The following is a 15757-nucleotide window of genomic DNA, read 5'->3' on the forward strand; positions in this document are numbered from 1 at the left end:
TCAATGCTTTAATACAGCTACTGTAGCAAGCAGATACTAACTGTTGTTGTTAGCATTGATATAGATAAAACAAAATTTAACAAAAAGCTTCTTTATGAACTTCAATATTGGGTGCATGGTAAAGCTAGTTAGCCCTCATAATAAGTTACTTGAGTGAGCTACACAAATTAAATTCCTGCTTTATCTGCTATTATGTTGAAACAGATCCAGAGCCTTACATTGGACAAAACAAACTGTCGACACAAAGTCTTTCAGTCGCATTTTTCAGTCATCCGTCTCATGTGAATCTGATTGAACAGACACCCAAAAGGTAATTTTACATTTTAAGTCTGTTTTCTGTTTTTATGCATATAACTACAGGGATTGTTGGGCTTTGGGTGCCTCCAAAACATGGATGACCTACACACAATACTGCGCCTGAATGCCTCCTGTGTAGACACTGCTGCTCTGCTAACTTGCTGCTCGAGCTACTCCGCCTGTGCCTAAACTTGTGCCTAATTATGGTTGCTAAGCTATGATTGGATATTCTCTGTCTGGGAGAGGAGTCGGTCCAAAAACTTGATTGTGTTGACCTTTGCGGAAACAGAGAACCAGAGGGTCCAAAATGGAAGAAGCTATTAGTGTGTCACACCATCCAAATTTATGTAACCCTGTTCTGCATAATGAGAAGGAAAACCAATATCCATTTTGCCATGAACAAAAATGCCACAACCACTGGTAGCCACTGCACCAGTCACCAAGCTTAATATGACACTTTCTGGTGAGATCAGTCACAAACCCTGCAGAAAATGAATGAATTTGGCTGACAAGTTCATTTTTAAACAATCAGTGCTTCATCTACAGGTCAGAACCTACTGTCATTGACACGCTCCAACTGACTGGCCAAAAGGAGGACTGCATGTTTAATGTTACCTTGTATCATCAGTAGCCACTCTGGGGCTTAACAGAGAAGAGAAAAAGGAGGAGACTTTAGGAGTAATGGATATGGAGATGAGAGGAGGTGTGAGGTAGACACAGAGCTGCAGATGGAATAGAGTAGATGGAGTCACAGACGAGGTGAACGCAGAGGGGAGATTAGAGGGTAAGTATGAGGCTGGTAGTGGCAGAGGGGGAGCTTGCAGTTAGAGCAGCCTGTAATTGTTCTTCATGCCTGGGTCTCCAGCGAGTCACTGCCTGGTCTAGTCCCAGGAGGCTCGGAGATGTGTGTGTGTGTGTGCATATGTGATAGAGTGAAATACACAATCTGAAACCTGAGAATAGGTCAGAGAGTGAAAGAATGAATTTGAATGCATATAATGTCACCTGTGTGTTTTCTGTATGTAGTATATTGATTCCACCACCTGTTGTAGGAATATACAACTGCATGCATGCATCTTCTGAGTGTATGTGTGTCAAACAAAAAGAGTACATACACTCACCAGCCTTCATTAGGAACACCTGTGCAATCAGATGCAATCCAATACAACAGTTCTGCCATCATTTCTACTTTTATGAAGCTTATACATTTTCAGTATTTGTTGACATTGTCAGAAAGGTGATAATTCTACTTTATGTTTATTATTGAGGTTATAGTGAGTGGTGGTGGTGTACTGGAGTGCATTATATTGAAAAGTGTGGATGGACTGGAGAAAATATTAAGAACATGTAAATGTATGTATAAGCTTCATAAATGTAGAATTTATGGCAGAGCTGTTGAATTGGATTGCATTAGATTGCACAGGTGTTCCTAATGAAGTGGCTGGTGAATGTATATTTATGTGTGTCTGTATGAATGTATGTGTCCTCATTTCCAGCTGAGCTGCAGGTCAAAGGCCACACTTGAGGGACCACAACAGCATTTCAAAGTCAACGCTGCTTCTTGAAAATGCTTAATTCAACAGACCTCACTCGTCACCCTGAAACTAGTCAGTGAGGGAGTGAGAGAGGAAGGAAGAAAAACTGAGTGAGGAAAATACAGTCAAGTGCATCATCATGTCTTCTTTTTTGTTTTTGTTCTTCCAGTGTTTCTCTCTCTTCTCATTCATACCAACACCCTGTTCTGCTTTGTTTACCCTGAAAAGACCATCCGTAATGGTCACAGAGACTCACTGGATACACTCAGCTCCATCTCCGCTCCTCTCCATCAGCTTCTGTCACTTTGTTTTATTCCACTTTGTCCTCAATCATCACCCCTGACCTCAATATTTTCTCAAAACTGTGGCAAAATACTTTCGCAAGAGCTGAATGACATGAGAATTTTTTTTCCCATGCTTTTCTAGCTGTTTTTTTTTTTCAAACCAATCAGAGAAAAGTCAATTTATAAGTGAAAAATTGCCCAAATTAGCTCACATTAAGAAATATATTATGCAGTATATTATATACTTGACATTAAAAAATCATTTTCAGATGTAGTGCTGGCACTGAAAAGCAACTACATACTGTAATTGTCTACTTATGGTAATAATAACTTACTTTTGGTGAGTGATGTTGAACCATGTAGTTAGCTAATAACAACCCAACTAGCATAGTTAACAAACAACTGCTAAACCTGTCAGGGTGGATCTCACTCAAACCAGACTTGTATCAAATAGTTTGGAAACAAATACATATTGTTACACTACGCTAACGTTAGTTTAGCTAAGCTAGCTGAGGCCCACAGTTAGAGCTACAGTATTAAGATAATAAGTATAAAAGTAACTATCTGTACTAAACAATATATTCAAAAGTGTAGGAGATTCTGAATACGGTTGACTTGAACAGCTGTTAGTCATTTACAACCACCTACTAATGAGCTAGCTGTAAGCTACATACCTGATAATGACGTGATGGCACGTGCCCCCTCAAATATTTGAGATTGGATCGCTTTACAAATTGTTAAATTCTGTTTTCATGATAAGTGTTTTTACTTAGTCCTAATAACATACTATATAAACAAAAGTCACTTCTCTGAATGTTTGGATTTGTATTTAACTCGACATGCTAAGAAAGCGCCACCTAGCAGTGGCGGAGCTGGCAGCGCCGCTCAGCTGCAGCTGTGGAAGTCTGTTGAATCATTGCAAACTGTGGTTGTGTTAAAGTGTGTCGACTAATACTTTTACCTGTTACAGATTGTTAAGATGTTATTCTTAGTATCGTGAGATATAATTAATATCACTGCCTTTGCAATTTGTCATTTGCATGTTTAAATCGATTCATCTTTCAGGCCTAGCTCGCACCATTTTATTCTCTCTCTCCCTCAGTTACTCTCATTTTTCTTTTTTCATTGTTCTTTTCCTGTCTTTGTTTAGCTTAATTCTTCGTCAATCTTTCTTTCTCATCTCTTGTTTTCATTTTATAAAAGCAAATATACACAAAAACATTTATCTCTCTTTAACATGAACATACACTCGGTGGCCACTTCACTAAGAACACCTGTGCAATCTGATATAATCCAATACAACAGCTCTGCCGTAAAATCTACATTTATGAAGCTAATACATTTTCAGTTTTTGTTGACATTGTCAGAAAGGTGATAATTCTACTTTATGTTTATTACTGAAGTCATAGTGGGTGGTGGTGGTGTACTGGGGTTCATTATGTTGAAAAGCCTTCTTAATATTTTGTCCATTCCATCAATATACATGAGGGGGAAAGTAGAATTATCACCTTGCTGACTATGTCAACAAAAACTGAAAATGTATAAGCTTCATAAATGTAGAATTTATGGCAGAGCTGTTGTATTGGATTGCATGAGATTGCACAGGTGTTCCTAATAAAGTGGCTGGTGAGTGTATGCGAAAGTCATCCTTCTGCATTTTTCCACACACTGTTTACTTGTGTGATATTTGGTCAGCTGCATTACATTTAAACAACTTTTTTTTTTAAACTTAAATATTTTTTATTTCTTATCTAATCTTAAAGTTATACCAGACAAATAACAGTGAATTACAATATAACTATATTCTAAAAATGTAATACAAGTATTACTGTTATTACTAGAGTTCTATGTCTCCCGGCTGCTTGACTGTAGAGTTCACAAATCTTCCTCTCTCTGTCAGATACTTTAGACCTACTCTCTCTCTCTTAAAAGGACGTGGGTCAAATTAATTTAATAAAGGAGAATCTGTGACAGTTTGCTTTGAAATGATCCTCGGAGTGTGTGTATCTGGAGTGTCTGTGAATATGTCCATGTGTGTGTGTGTGTTTACATCACAGGAGTCTCTACAGACTCCCTGTGTCGCAGCCTGCCTGCAGTGATAAGCAGATGATGACAGCCTGTGTGTGTGTTTGTGTGTGTTACCTGAGCCTGCTGTGTGTTGTTGGAGGAGGGGAGAGGGTTGGAGACCATTGGTCCAAAGATGTCCAGTTCATCGCTGATTGGTGCAGCACTGCCTGAGCCCTTCCCACCGGCTTCTGGAGCATCTGAGAGAGAGAATGTTTTATTATTGCTGAAAACTCTGGTATTTCCTGACTTTTATTCTTGAACTCATCATCTGTATATTTATTTCCTTTACCAAGGAAATAAAAAATAGGAGTTTCATTCAATTTAAAGAGATGCTGTAAATTTTGCATATTTATGACACCTGCTATAATCTCTGTAATCCTTTTTCTAAGTTGGCAGGTGATTATTTATGTGCTCTTGAGCTATACACTCAAATGTTGTAAATAACCTTCTGTACATTTTGTGACTGAGAGACACAGTGTCAGATAAATTCAAAGAGTGAGAGAGAGAATTAATGAGAGATATAAAAGCAGATTAATACACAGAAAAACAGTAAAAGTGAAGAACTGACACAAAGAGAAATTATAAAATATGACCTTTACAGTACAAACACATGCAAACTGCATTTATTATAATGTATTCACACATATTTCCAAAACACCCGCACAGTTTAATTTACAATTACCACGCTTGTTAATGGAAACATCCTCAAGAGAATTCTGATGACTACACTCGTTCAGAAGTTGAGAAATTACATCATTTATGCTCCACTTTTTGCCCTCAGAATATTTCTTACTAATTAATTGCCTGTATTTGCACACATAGTATATTTGACATTGTGACACAGTGCTGGTTTAATTTGGGGTGTTTTCATTAAAGTTCAGTTGGATTAACAGGATTCTAATATTGTAAAACTCTAAAAAGGCACTTTCTGTCTGTCATAAAGTTTAAAAAAAAAGCTTTGAAAAGCTTTTCAGCATGTTGAAACAGGGTTCTCTGCGCATCTTCCAGCTAAATGCAGCTGAATCGAGTGCTCCTTAGCTCGAGGACAGCAAACTTCCAGATGAAAAAGGGGACCAATTAATTCACAGCCTTTTAATTGTGCAAACGGACTAACGTTTCAACACTACTGTGCCTTCATCAGAGTCAAAGTGGACAAAGATATGAGGCAAATAACATATATAGTCAACCTAGAACAGGTGAACAAATGTCATTGGATAATTGGATGAACAGGGTTACAAATCTATTGGATAATGAATCAAAGGGTGGGAGTTGCCATAGTCGGTGTCCAAGTGTCCTAACACCATGTCAGAAAGAAAAGATAAAAGCACAAAAAGTACAAGTACAAACATCTGTCAAGTGTGACAAATTAGAGGAAACATGACAAATTCAATTCTTCATTTATGCCAAAGGGCTCCACTGTGTTCAGAGTGTGAATCCAACAGGGCTCTCTGTGGAGCAGTGAGTTGATGATGTCTCCGTCTCTAGGAGAGGGTGAAATTTTTTTATGTTCCCCAGAACTTTAATGATGCTGCAGAGCCGTGGTTAGCCAGTGTATAATGTCGAGCAATAGCATAATCTATGTTTTGTGCAGGGATTGCAGTTCTTTGTTCAGATGTGCAAATCTTTGAAGCTCTTTTTCTTTGTCCGACATAAACCAGACCACAGGGACATTTCAGCATATCGACAACATGTGTGCTGTTGCAGTTAATGAAGAATTTAATGGAGTATTTTTTTTACCAGTATGTGGATGTGTAAAGTACTTTGTGTCCAACAAGTTAGAACACTGTGCACAGTGGCCACAGCAGAAAAAAACTGTAGGTGAATTTGACAAGCCAAGAGACAGTGTTAGATGGTTTTCTAGTGCCAGAATGACACTGGAAAACCAACAGCTCTAAGTGCTGCAAGTGAGACTTGGTTTGCACCCAACCCATCCTCCCAGCAGCAGGAACTGCAGGTGTGAGAAATAGCAAGCCGGCATACAAAATGAAAAGAAGAGCGACAAAAGACCAACTAACAATTCTAAGCTGTTGGTTGATCAGCAACATAAAGAGAAAAATCTCTTCCCAACAGGAAGTATGCTACTGCTGTGGTTCTTATTTCTAAGTTGTATCTTATATTTCATCAGATCCAAGAAGGTGAATGTAGCAGCAGGGAAGGCAGAGTGACCAGAGAGGGGAAGGAGGCACAGTTGACCAGGTAATGAGGTCAAAAAGTTAAAATGCTGTGGCTGTTTTTTTCTGGACCCTGTGGTTTCCTCACAGTGAGAGACGGGGTGAGGGCAGCGGTCCGGCAGGCAGGGGTGTTTCAGATGTGCAGGTGAGAACATAAATGCACTGGCAAGGACACAGTTATGAAAACACAAATCCAAACAGTCAGGAAAGTTACCTAAATGTGATTTTTTTTTATTAATTTATTTATCAGTCAAATGTGGTTTAAAGTTAGAAATGCATTTGCAGTTATATAATAGATAGTTATTTTGTATGTAATGCAAGGTGAAATCATTTGAGGTCACATTTTGAAGGAAAAGTGGCATCTCTTGCTAGATCCCCCAATGTCACTCTCACTCACTGTATGAGATGTCACTCTAATATTAATCTTTGATGGTTAAGGGAAAGTTCCATCATGCTGACCTGTCATAGAGCCTGTCTTTGGAGAGGGACTGACCTATAATTAGAAGCCTGTTCATTTCAGTCTACCATCCTGTATGTTTATTTGAATCATAATGAGATGTATTGTGTTGTAATGTAGCCTAATGAATGTTGTGCTTACTAGGCTTGTATAGTTGCCATGTCAATACAGTTGATCAAATCTTTAAAGCTTTGAGATTGTTTTTTACATGGATACAAAACAGTGCAAAGTAACTGAGTGTTTGACAGCTGCCAGGGTCTTGACAGCCAACAATGCTGCAGTAATGATCACAGAATACTAGGGATTAAGTACAGTTAAACTGTGGTATACCTACCAAATATCTGAAGATATGTTCAGGAAGTGATAAATATCCATTTTGCTTATACTGGAACAACAAACTGATATGTTACAAATTTGGTGCTTTTATACAAAGTGAGTGATTTTATGCTATTCAACTGCACTAGTTTGGATATGTAGAGCATGTTGTTTTGATATGTCTCTTCCCCTTAAAATTAATGTGGAACAGCCATTTAACAGCCTATTTGCAAAAAAATCTCCTGGGGGGCATGTCTCCTGCCCCCCTTACATGGGTAGAGATGTTCAACCCAAAGTTAAGCCCTTGGCTGCAGTCCATTGAGGCGTACTACATGCAGGCCCCCGGTGTATGCTGACTCTCTGACATGGTGCATCTAGATGGAACAGAGCCATCATTATTGTTATTAAGCTAAGCTGTTTGTTTCCTGCTCTGACGAGTTCAAATGTCTGCGGTGAATAAGTCAGATGTTAAAGGTGCAGTGTGTAGGATTTAGTGGCATATAGCGGCAAAGTTGCAGATAGCAACAAACTGAATACCCCTCCCCTTCCAAACATGTAGGAGAACCTACTATGGCTGTGAAACTCACGAAAAACCTGACAGGCCCTCTATAGAGTCAGTGTTTGGTTTGTCCGTTCTGGGCTACTGTAGAAACATGGCGGTGCAACATGGCGGGCTCTGTGGAAGACGACCTGCTCTCTATGTAGATATAAAGGGCTCATTCTAAGGTAATGAAAACACAACGATTCTTATTTTCAGGTTAATATACACTAATTAAAACAGACTTATGAATATTTTATTCCATTTATGCCAAGTCTGTTCCTCTAGATGCTACTAAATTCTACACACTGGTCCTTTAACTTTCCGAATCACAGGAAATGACATGACACTGGACTGCTCAAATTAATGGCACCCGAGACAAAAACATCATCATTTTTACATTTATATTCCAGTATGTGAATAACTAGTAATCAGTGACTTTGTGTAGGTAAAACAAGTCTAACCTCTGTTTATCTACCTCTTGATTTGTAGAACAGAGCTTATGTTCTTTTTTTAATCTTCACAAGTTAAATTTAGTAAATTTTAGTCTTCAACTGCTGTTTGTTCATTTAAGTGCTTGTTCCCCTTATGGTTTACCCATGGTAAATCATCAGTAAATATTATGGTGATTTTTAAAGTTGAAGGAATAGTTCAACATTCTGGGAAACATTCTTGTACACTTTCTTTCTGAGAGTGACATGAAGGAGATGAATACCACTCATGTCTGTGCAAGTACACAGTACCTCAGAGATGGGGTCAGGACATGGTTAGCAAGAAGAAACAGCGAGTCTGGCTCTCTGCAAAAATCAAAAATTTGCCACTGAGCTCACCAATTAACATGATCTCGTTTGTTTAATCTGAAGGCATAAAAATGTGGGGTTTTGTTTACCCAAAAAATGAGAAAGTACAATGCAGAAGTAAATATTAATTAAATTAGGCCCATAATAGAAAACAACAGCAAAACAAAGCTGAATGCAAAATACTGAAACTGAACTGCAACAGAACTGAGCACACTGACTTGAACAAACCTAACTGAATAACACATGAATTAAATATATATGATAGCTGGCTAAATCCTTATTACACATGACGGATGCCAAAACACAATAACTATAATAACTAATGAATATATACAAATTAACACTAGACATTACTTCAAAATATACAAACAAAAGTGTGTTTGAACTAGGCTAAAAGACAGAAAATAATCAGATTTCCAGGAAAAGTTCAACTAGTCCTTTAGAGTACTGTACATTGCAGCCTAAATGGTGAATCTCTTGTTACCGTTCTTATTTGAAGCTTACTGCCCAAGAAGACAGAGGAAAACTTTAGCAGCCAAAGTCAAATTTAAGCCTCTTGTCATCTCTGATGGGTAAATTGTCTTTCCTTCATCTAACACAGGAGCTAAATTAAAAATATGGTAATATTCAAGCTGATCCTTAGGTTGTTTAAAGTACAGCATCATTATGGAAAGACTGTGTTGTCCTGAGAGAGAGATCTGTTCCCATGGCGCTGAAAAAGAAACCCCCAGTACACAATGTACAGTCATACTGTATGAGACACACAGAGAGGAAGACCGTGATGGAGGGGCAGAGAGGGGGAGGGGAGGTGTAGTAAGTGAAAGGGAAAAGGGAGTAAACTGTGTGTTTGAGAGCGAGCGAGCAGTGGAGGTCATTTATATAACCACAGTGATGAAACATCCATAATTTAGCCCTTTTAAAGTGTGAACAGGACTGAGCTCCTTTAGCCAGACAGCAGGGTACAACGAAAATCATTTACTGTGAGACGGCGAGAAAGACCACTCGACATCCTTTTAAACCACTTAATAAAACTCATTTTCCAAGAATTACTTTGACTGTGGCGTCCTCCATCCCAATATTTAAACTATTGATTTTTGCCCTCCATCCATCCTGTGATGTCTTCATGTCATTTATGAGCCTGGCTTTTATTTTGATTGTAAAATCACTTTGTAAATTGCTGTTAAAAAGTGCTCACAGAATAAAGGCTGTGATGATTATGATTAGCTCTTTAAGGGACTGACAAGAATGACAGGTGTGAGTCACATTGTAACATATTGAACTGGAAAGAGAGAAAAATAGGATTTCATGTGCATAAATTACCCTCCTATCACTCTAATCCCCCCCTCTTACCAAAAACTCATTCACCCATCGCCATGGAAATGTGCCGGAGGGAGAAAAGGGCCCATCATCATCATCATCATCACTGCCATGTCGGGCAATGTGCCCACCATCCCTTTATTATGGGATGGGGCCGCTTCTTGAGAGCACTCTCAACTTCACCATGGAAACAGACCAATAGTTCAGGCTGGGGGTGTCTTTTATAATCATCCCGAACACACACACACACACACACACACACACACACACACACAATTTCCAAGTGACAACGCAATGAATACAGCAGCCTCATTGAGCAGTGGGAGACTGTCACATTCAGGATTTGACTATCACCACAAGGGGTAAAATAACTGAGCTGATTCAACTCTGAACTGATTCTAATTGGTCACACTAATTCAAACATTTCACACAAATATATGTGAACATGTTCTATGATTATTATCCATGGTTTCTACTGAGAGTTGTCCCAGTGGTCAAAATGCTTTTCCATCCTGTCCATGATAAAAATTCATTGGTTATTGGTCTTTGAAGTATTGATACAGCCATAAACCAAAAGATATGTTAATTCAGCCCACTTTTCCCCCCAACAAAACACAAGTCACAACTAGGGCATGAAATGAAGGTTGCCCGCTCCCCTGTGAGTGGCTCTGGGAACAGGAGAGTCCAGAAAAGGGAACACAGGCCCAGTTGGTGACTGCAGCCATTAACTGCTGGCAGGAAGAGTCATTATAGAGAGGGAAGTGTGGAAAATGGACACATAATGACCTGCTAATGCTACAGTATGTTTGTTTACAGGTGATAAAGGAAGTAAGAAACCACCTTCTGCTTTTCGTAGTGCTCCCGAATGTGCATTAATAAGAAATGGTGCACATAAAAATCTAGTAGTTATGGTCTGATGGTGTTTTGATGAAACCTCTGCCAAATATTATTTATGTTTTTTTCAGAAGGAGTCCATGCTCTGGAAAAACAACCTGCATTTCCACAAGTTATGTAACCAAATGTCGATGTTGCCTGCAATCAAGCCACTGGACAGCAATGGTGGATAATTTGCACACAGTTTAAGTATGTTAATACAAAGTTGGATCAGACAGAAGCCTAGCAATAGTCCCTTCAGTCTGTTGTATGTTTTTTTTAACTTGATATTGATCTTCATGGTTTTGGAGGACCTTGCTTCATACATCTTCTCCCATATTTACACTGAAGTCTTTGTCATGCATGAAATGTGTAACATTGCTGGATTCATCTATCTAATAGTTTTTTTGTCATACATTCATTCAGCTTTATTCAGACATGAGATGACAGTTACAGAATGGGACAAAATGCTTGCAAGATATTTGGAATCCGGCCCACGAGAAGGAGCCGTGTCACTTACTGATGGAGAAAAGCGGTGAGTTGGAAAGGAATCCCATGAGGGAACTTATTTTGCCATTAAAGTCTTAATTAATGACCCGATACTGAGTAGTTATTTCCCTTATCATTTTTTTTCATGACATCATCATTTATTAGAAAGAGAATTCTGCTGTTCATGCACTTGGCATGGATGCAAATTGAAACCTGATAGAGGGACCCAGCTGGTCTGATTATTATTTTGGTTAAGTTGGAGTTTGGCCATTTATTTTGGTCCTTTTTTTGAATCAGTGAGGGGAAAAACTCATTTTTTGTGAAACATCTGACATCTAACAGAAATCTTAGAAGGTAGAACAGGACATGCAATGAATTGCTCTGTAACTTTCAGCGTTCAGTTCAGACTTGTGCCGTGCTGAAGGTAAGACCTGGTAAGATTTCTGTTGTGACTTTTACCTGAAAGTGACACACGCACTTAGACATGAGACTGACATGAAATATTCTGATCACATTTACATAGTGTGATGCATGTCTCAAAGGAGCTATACAATACACCTTTCTCTCTCTCTCTCTGGAGTAAAGAGGCTGGAGATGTTTGTCAAAAAATCAATATGTTTGATCATGCATTTAGGAACAATGTGATCTAACATTTAACGGATGAAAAACAACAACTGAGCGAAAAACTCTAATTAAATTGGAACTGCCTGCCTGCTCCATCCCTGTTAACAACAACAAAATGTATGTTTCTCACAAATTAAAACTACTAAAACAAGTGAGGTCTTAACATTTCTACTAGAAATACAGCTGGGACCAAAACAAGGACAGTCGTGCTGCCAGGTCTGACTGTGAACACTGCTGCTGGAGTAAGATTTGAGGAGACAACATGAAGATAGGATCCTGTTTATTCTGCACCTCTCTGGAAACCAGTGTCAATTCAGTGTATCAAGACTATTACAGCAGCGAGGGAAGGAGGTAGCAGTGAGAGACAGGCAGAAACAGAAAATGTATTGATCCATCAGTAAAAGTTTTTTAATTGATTTGGTAGTCTCTGGAGAGACGAACGGAACATCTTTGTAACAGCATTTATGCTTATGGGACACCAAACCTACAGTATCCAACACAACCTGAAATAAATACATCAAATATGAAATTTTGTATTGCTGTAGTCAAAAGAAACCTACATGAAACTGGCTCACATTAGATGTTTAATGAAAAGTTAATACTGGCCAGATTTTTGGGTGCAAGGACCAACAGAAATTTCATGTAGAAATGCTTATCTGGATCATCTCACCATGTTGTTTTTACTTTTATTCCAACACAGCCTGCTAAACTGAATTAAACTGAACAAAGAAATTGACAGAAGAACACACACATACACACAGACACAGCAGCAAAGGGAGAAAGTGTCTGTTTGACGGCTGCAGAGTGAGGTAACCAGAGACACAGAGGGATGGATGGAGGAATGAGGGGGGATGTGAGTGCTGAAGGCATACTGCCACGTATTTGACTTATTGATTATGTGTGAAATCTCATCCACTCGACATGGCTGCAAGGTGCGTAGCATTGGTTATTTATAGCGGGGCATCCACTCTCACTCTTCCATGCTGTGGTCGGGAATTTTTGATCAATGCTGTGTCCACCATCTCTTTCTTCTGTCGGTGCAGCTTACCCTCGGCTAGCATCTAACACAACACAGCCTTGCACTGGAACAACACCAGGTGATTGCATATTACAAATTTATGGTGAAAACCCTCAACCCACCTCTTCCCTTTTTCTGCTATGTTTTTTCACTAAGGATTCGGGTCAACGAGCACGGGGCAATATTCTGGTGGTTAGCGGGCCAAGGCACATGTCATGTACTCAAAATGTCACAGGTTTGAATACAGCTTGTGACCTTTGTTGAATGCCATATCCTTGGTGCTTTCTATCGTTCCAGCGACTCTGTTATGTTTTTCAATAAAGCTGAAATCCTATTAAAATGCAAACATGCAGTAGATAAATGAGACGCGTTCAGTTCTGCCTCTAAATGAATATATTTGTAATGTATTTTGGTTCATGTATGTGCAGCAGCGCAACGTGCAAAAGGGCTGGATGAAGGTGAATAGAGATCAGCAGGTGTGGTGATTATTAAATACTCTTTCAGCCAGTCACATCACTGCTCTCATAGCTCTGAAACACTTGTGCCAACCACAGTTAAGCATGAAGACAGCTCAACAAACAGAAAACTTTACTTCAGGAAATGTCTGGATGGTTCAGAGCATCACAGCATGCAGCAACACAAATTACCACAAATTTGCACCAAAACACAGACGGAGCAGTTTTTTCATCAGTTAGTCACAATACTATAATGATAGAAATAAAGATTAAATTTGGAGAAGAAATTTGGTAAAGCCGTTTCTATGATTGCATCAGACCGGCGCTATTTCAGTCATAATTCTCATGTATCTCACCTCGTACATGGTCACATAGTTTAATAATTCATTTTACACAACAGCGCTTGCACGCAATGTATTTCAAGAATAGCTACTTCAGCTAAAATGAAAGTTGGAAAAGAGGCTATGATGAATCTTAAAAACCCGATGTCTCTCTCATGAACAGGCAGAATATCTAGTTATAACCAACCAGTCTGATGTGTGTAGAGGTGTGTGTGGTTATTCTGTAGCAGCCTGGTGTCATTTTCAGGTGGTTTAATGAAGGTAAACACAGTGAACTGCCATATAATTGCACTAGCTTGTACAGGTGTACCTAATAAAGTGGTCAGTGAGGGTATTTTAACGAAAAATTCTCCATTCAATAGATATGTTTAAAATTGACATCAAAAAATGAAGTCTAATGTGGTCACAGTAGGAACACCGATGAAGCAGTCTGCATTTATCTATAAATGAATATATAAAATGGTTTATTTTTTACAGTATCTGTTGTCCACAGCTGCTTTATACTGTATGAAAAGCTCTGTCAATTCATTACATACCTGCAGCATCTGAAGGCAGCAGGACTGATATGTTGATAAATCTGCAGCCTCTGAGAAGTGCTGTACCAGAGCACATTCACAACACAAGCCTCACCACACACACACACCTCTGCACACATCAGACTGGTCTGTTAAACACCGTATTCTGCCTGATTATGTGGGATTACCAAGGCTCATCAATCCTATGCATCATTGCCTCATTGCCAACTTTATTTTTAGCAAAAGTGGCAACTCATGTTTTATTTCATCAATGCATCACAGTGTAAACGCTGCTGTCACATCAGGTACAACACATTGTGACCATTTATAACGTCAAATAAAGTGGAATTACAACCTAAATAAGCATCTTCACCAATATGTTTTTTTCTATAATCATTGTACTATAAAACCCACGCAAACAGCCTGTGGCTATAGGTTTGTTGTTCTGTGTGTTCATGTCGTGATGCTCCGCACACATGCAGACAACAAGGTGCTGCTGCTCTGATATGAAACAAAATAGCAGGTGTGCTAGGAGACACCCACACTGTTCATGTGTGACAGACCTACCACTTTGCACTTATTGATGATTACAACATGGCCCTCAGTCTTGTTTTCATTGTGAATAAAGGTCATAAGTGAATATTTTTGGTCATTTTTGTTGACAAAATTAACACTGCTGAGTTGTGACTAAGAAGGAGGAGGGTGACTTTTGACACAAAAAAGCTCAACCAGGTTCAAAGGGTCAATTAAACACAAAATCATGTCTCTGACGGTCAGTCCATTTGCACCATCTCTAAGGCCCCACTTCCACTTGTCTTTTCATATTCCAATACAATCCAGACAAGATTTATAACACTCTCATTTACACTTAGTCACATCCATTGGTCAGATCAAAAATCTGATAGAAGCAAATCTGAGTCAGCCCCACTCCAGTTCAGAGGGTGGTTGTAATGCATCTGAATTTGATAACTGCCAAAAAATGCCAGAATAAGAACAACACTATCACAGTTTAGCTAGCAAACAACTATCTGTAAACTAACATCTTGTTAGAATCATAATAATAGACCTATTAGAGTTTAATTGTCCTCGCCAGCTCTCTCACTGCTTTGATTTATGACTAATCAGCTGAAGACAAATATCCCAACAAAGACCCAGTAAAGTCCCATGAGATGTTTCATAACTAATTTGTTGCACTTGATTTTTCTACCAATTAGTATAGCTTCTACTAAAGTGAGTGATACTGAGTGTAAAATATAATATCCTGCTAGGTTCCAGTAAAATGATTCATTTATATAATTCACAGATATTCCCCAATTCCCCCAGAACAAAATTCTTTCCCTTTTTGAAATACACCTCAAATCATACTTAGATATTCCATTACGTGACTGGACTGTTGGGTAGATTTAACTGTAGTCTGCTCACAGTAATGTCAGGCATGGCGGTCTGAAGCCACTAATGATGTATTCACTGCCAGATGATATAATAAGTCATCAAACGTAACAAAAGGTCTCTGTTCATGACTTCAATAAAGCCTGGCAGCATTCAACTTTCCCCCTGATAATGTCAGACGTTATTTAACCTGAAATAATTACAATATCAATTTTAAAATGTGATTACATCACCCGGCATAACTGCTTTCATTTACATATCTGACACATTAG

The 15757-nt window shown here is 38.8% G+C and overlaps 1 protein-coding gene across 5 annotated transcripts in view; it reads right to left on the reverse strand.

Annotated features, from left to right (window-relative positions):
- The window catches only part of smap1 (small ArfGAP 1), a 112242-nt gene that overhangs the window by 22245 nt on the left and 74240 nt on the right, over positions 1 to 15757 (reverse strand). For all 5 annotated transcript variants that reach the window (XM_044372800.1, XM_044372799.1, XM_044372803.1 and 2 more), the window contains one exon: positions 4259 to 4380. In XM_044372800.1, coding sequence (XP_044228735.1) covers positions 4259 to 4380 — 122 coding nt within the window. The remainder of the gene's footprint in view (positions 1 to 4258; positions 4381 to 15757) is intronic.

Source organism: Thunnus albacares, chromosome 14 (assembly GCF_914725855.1).
Source record: "Thunnus albacares chromosome 14, fThuAlb1.1, whole genome shotgun sequence".
Taxonomy (NCBI): domain Eukaryota; kingdom Metazoa; phylum Chordata; class Actinopteri; order Scombriformes; family Scombridae; genus Thunnus; species Thunnus albacares.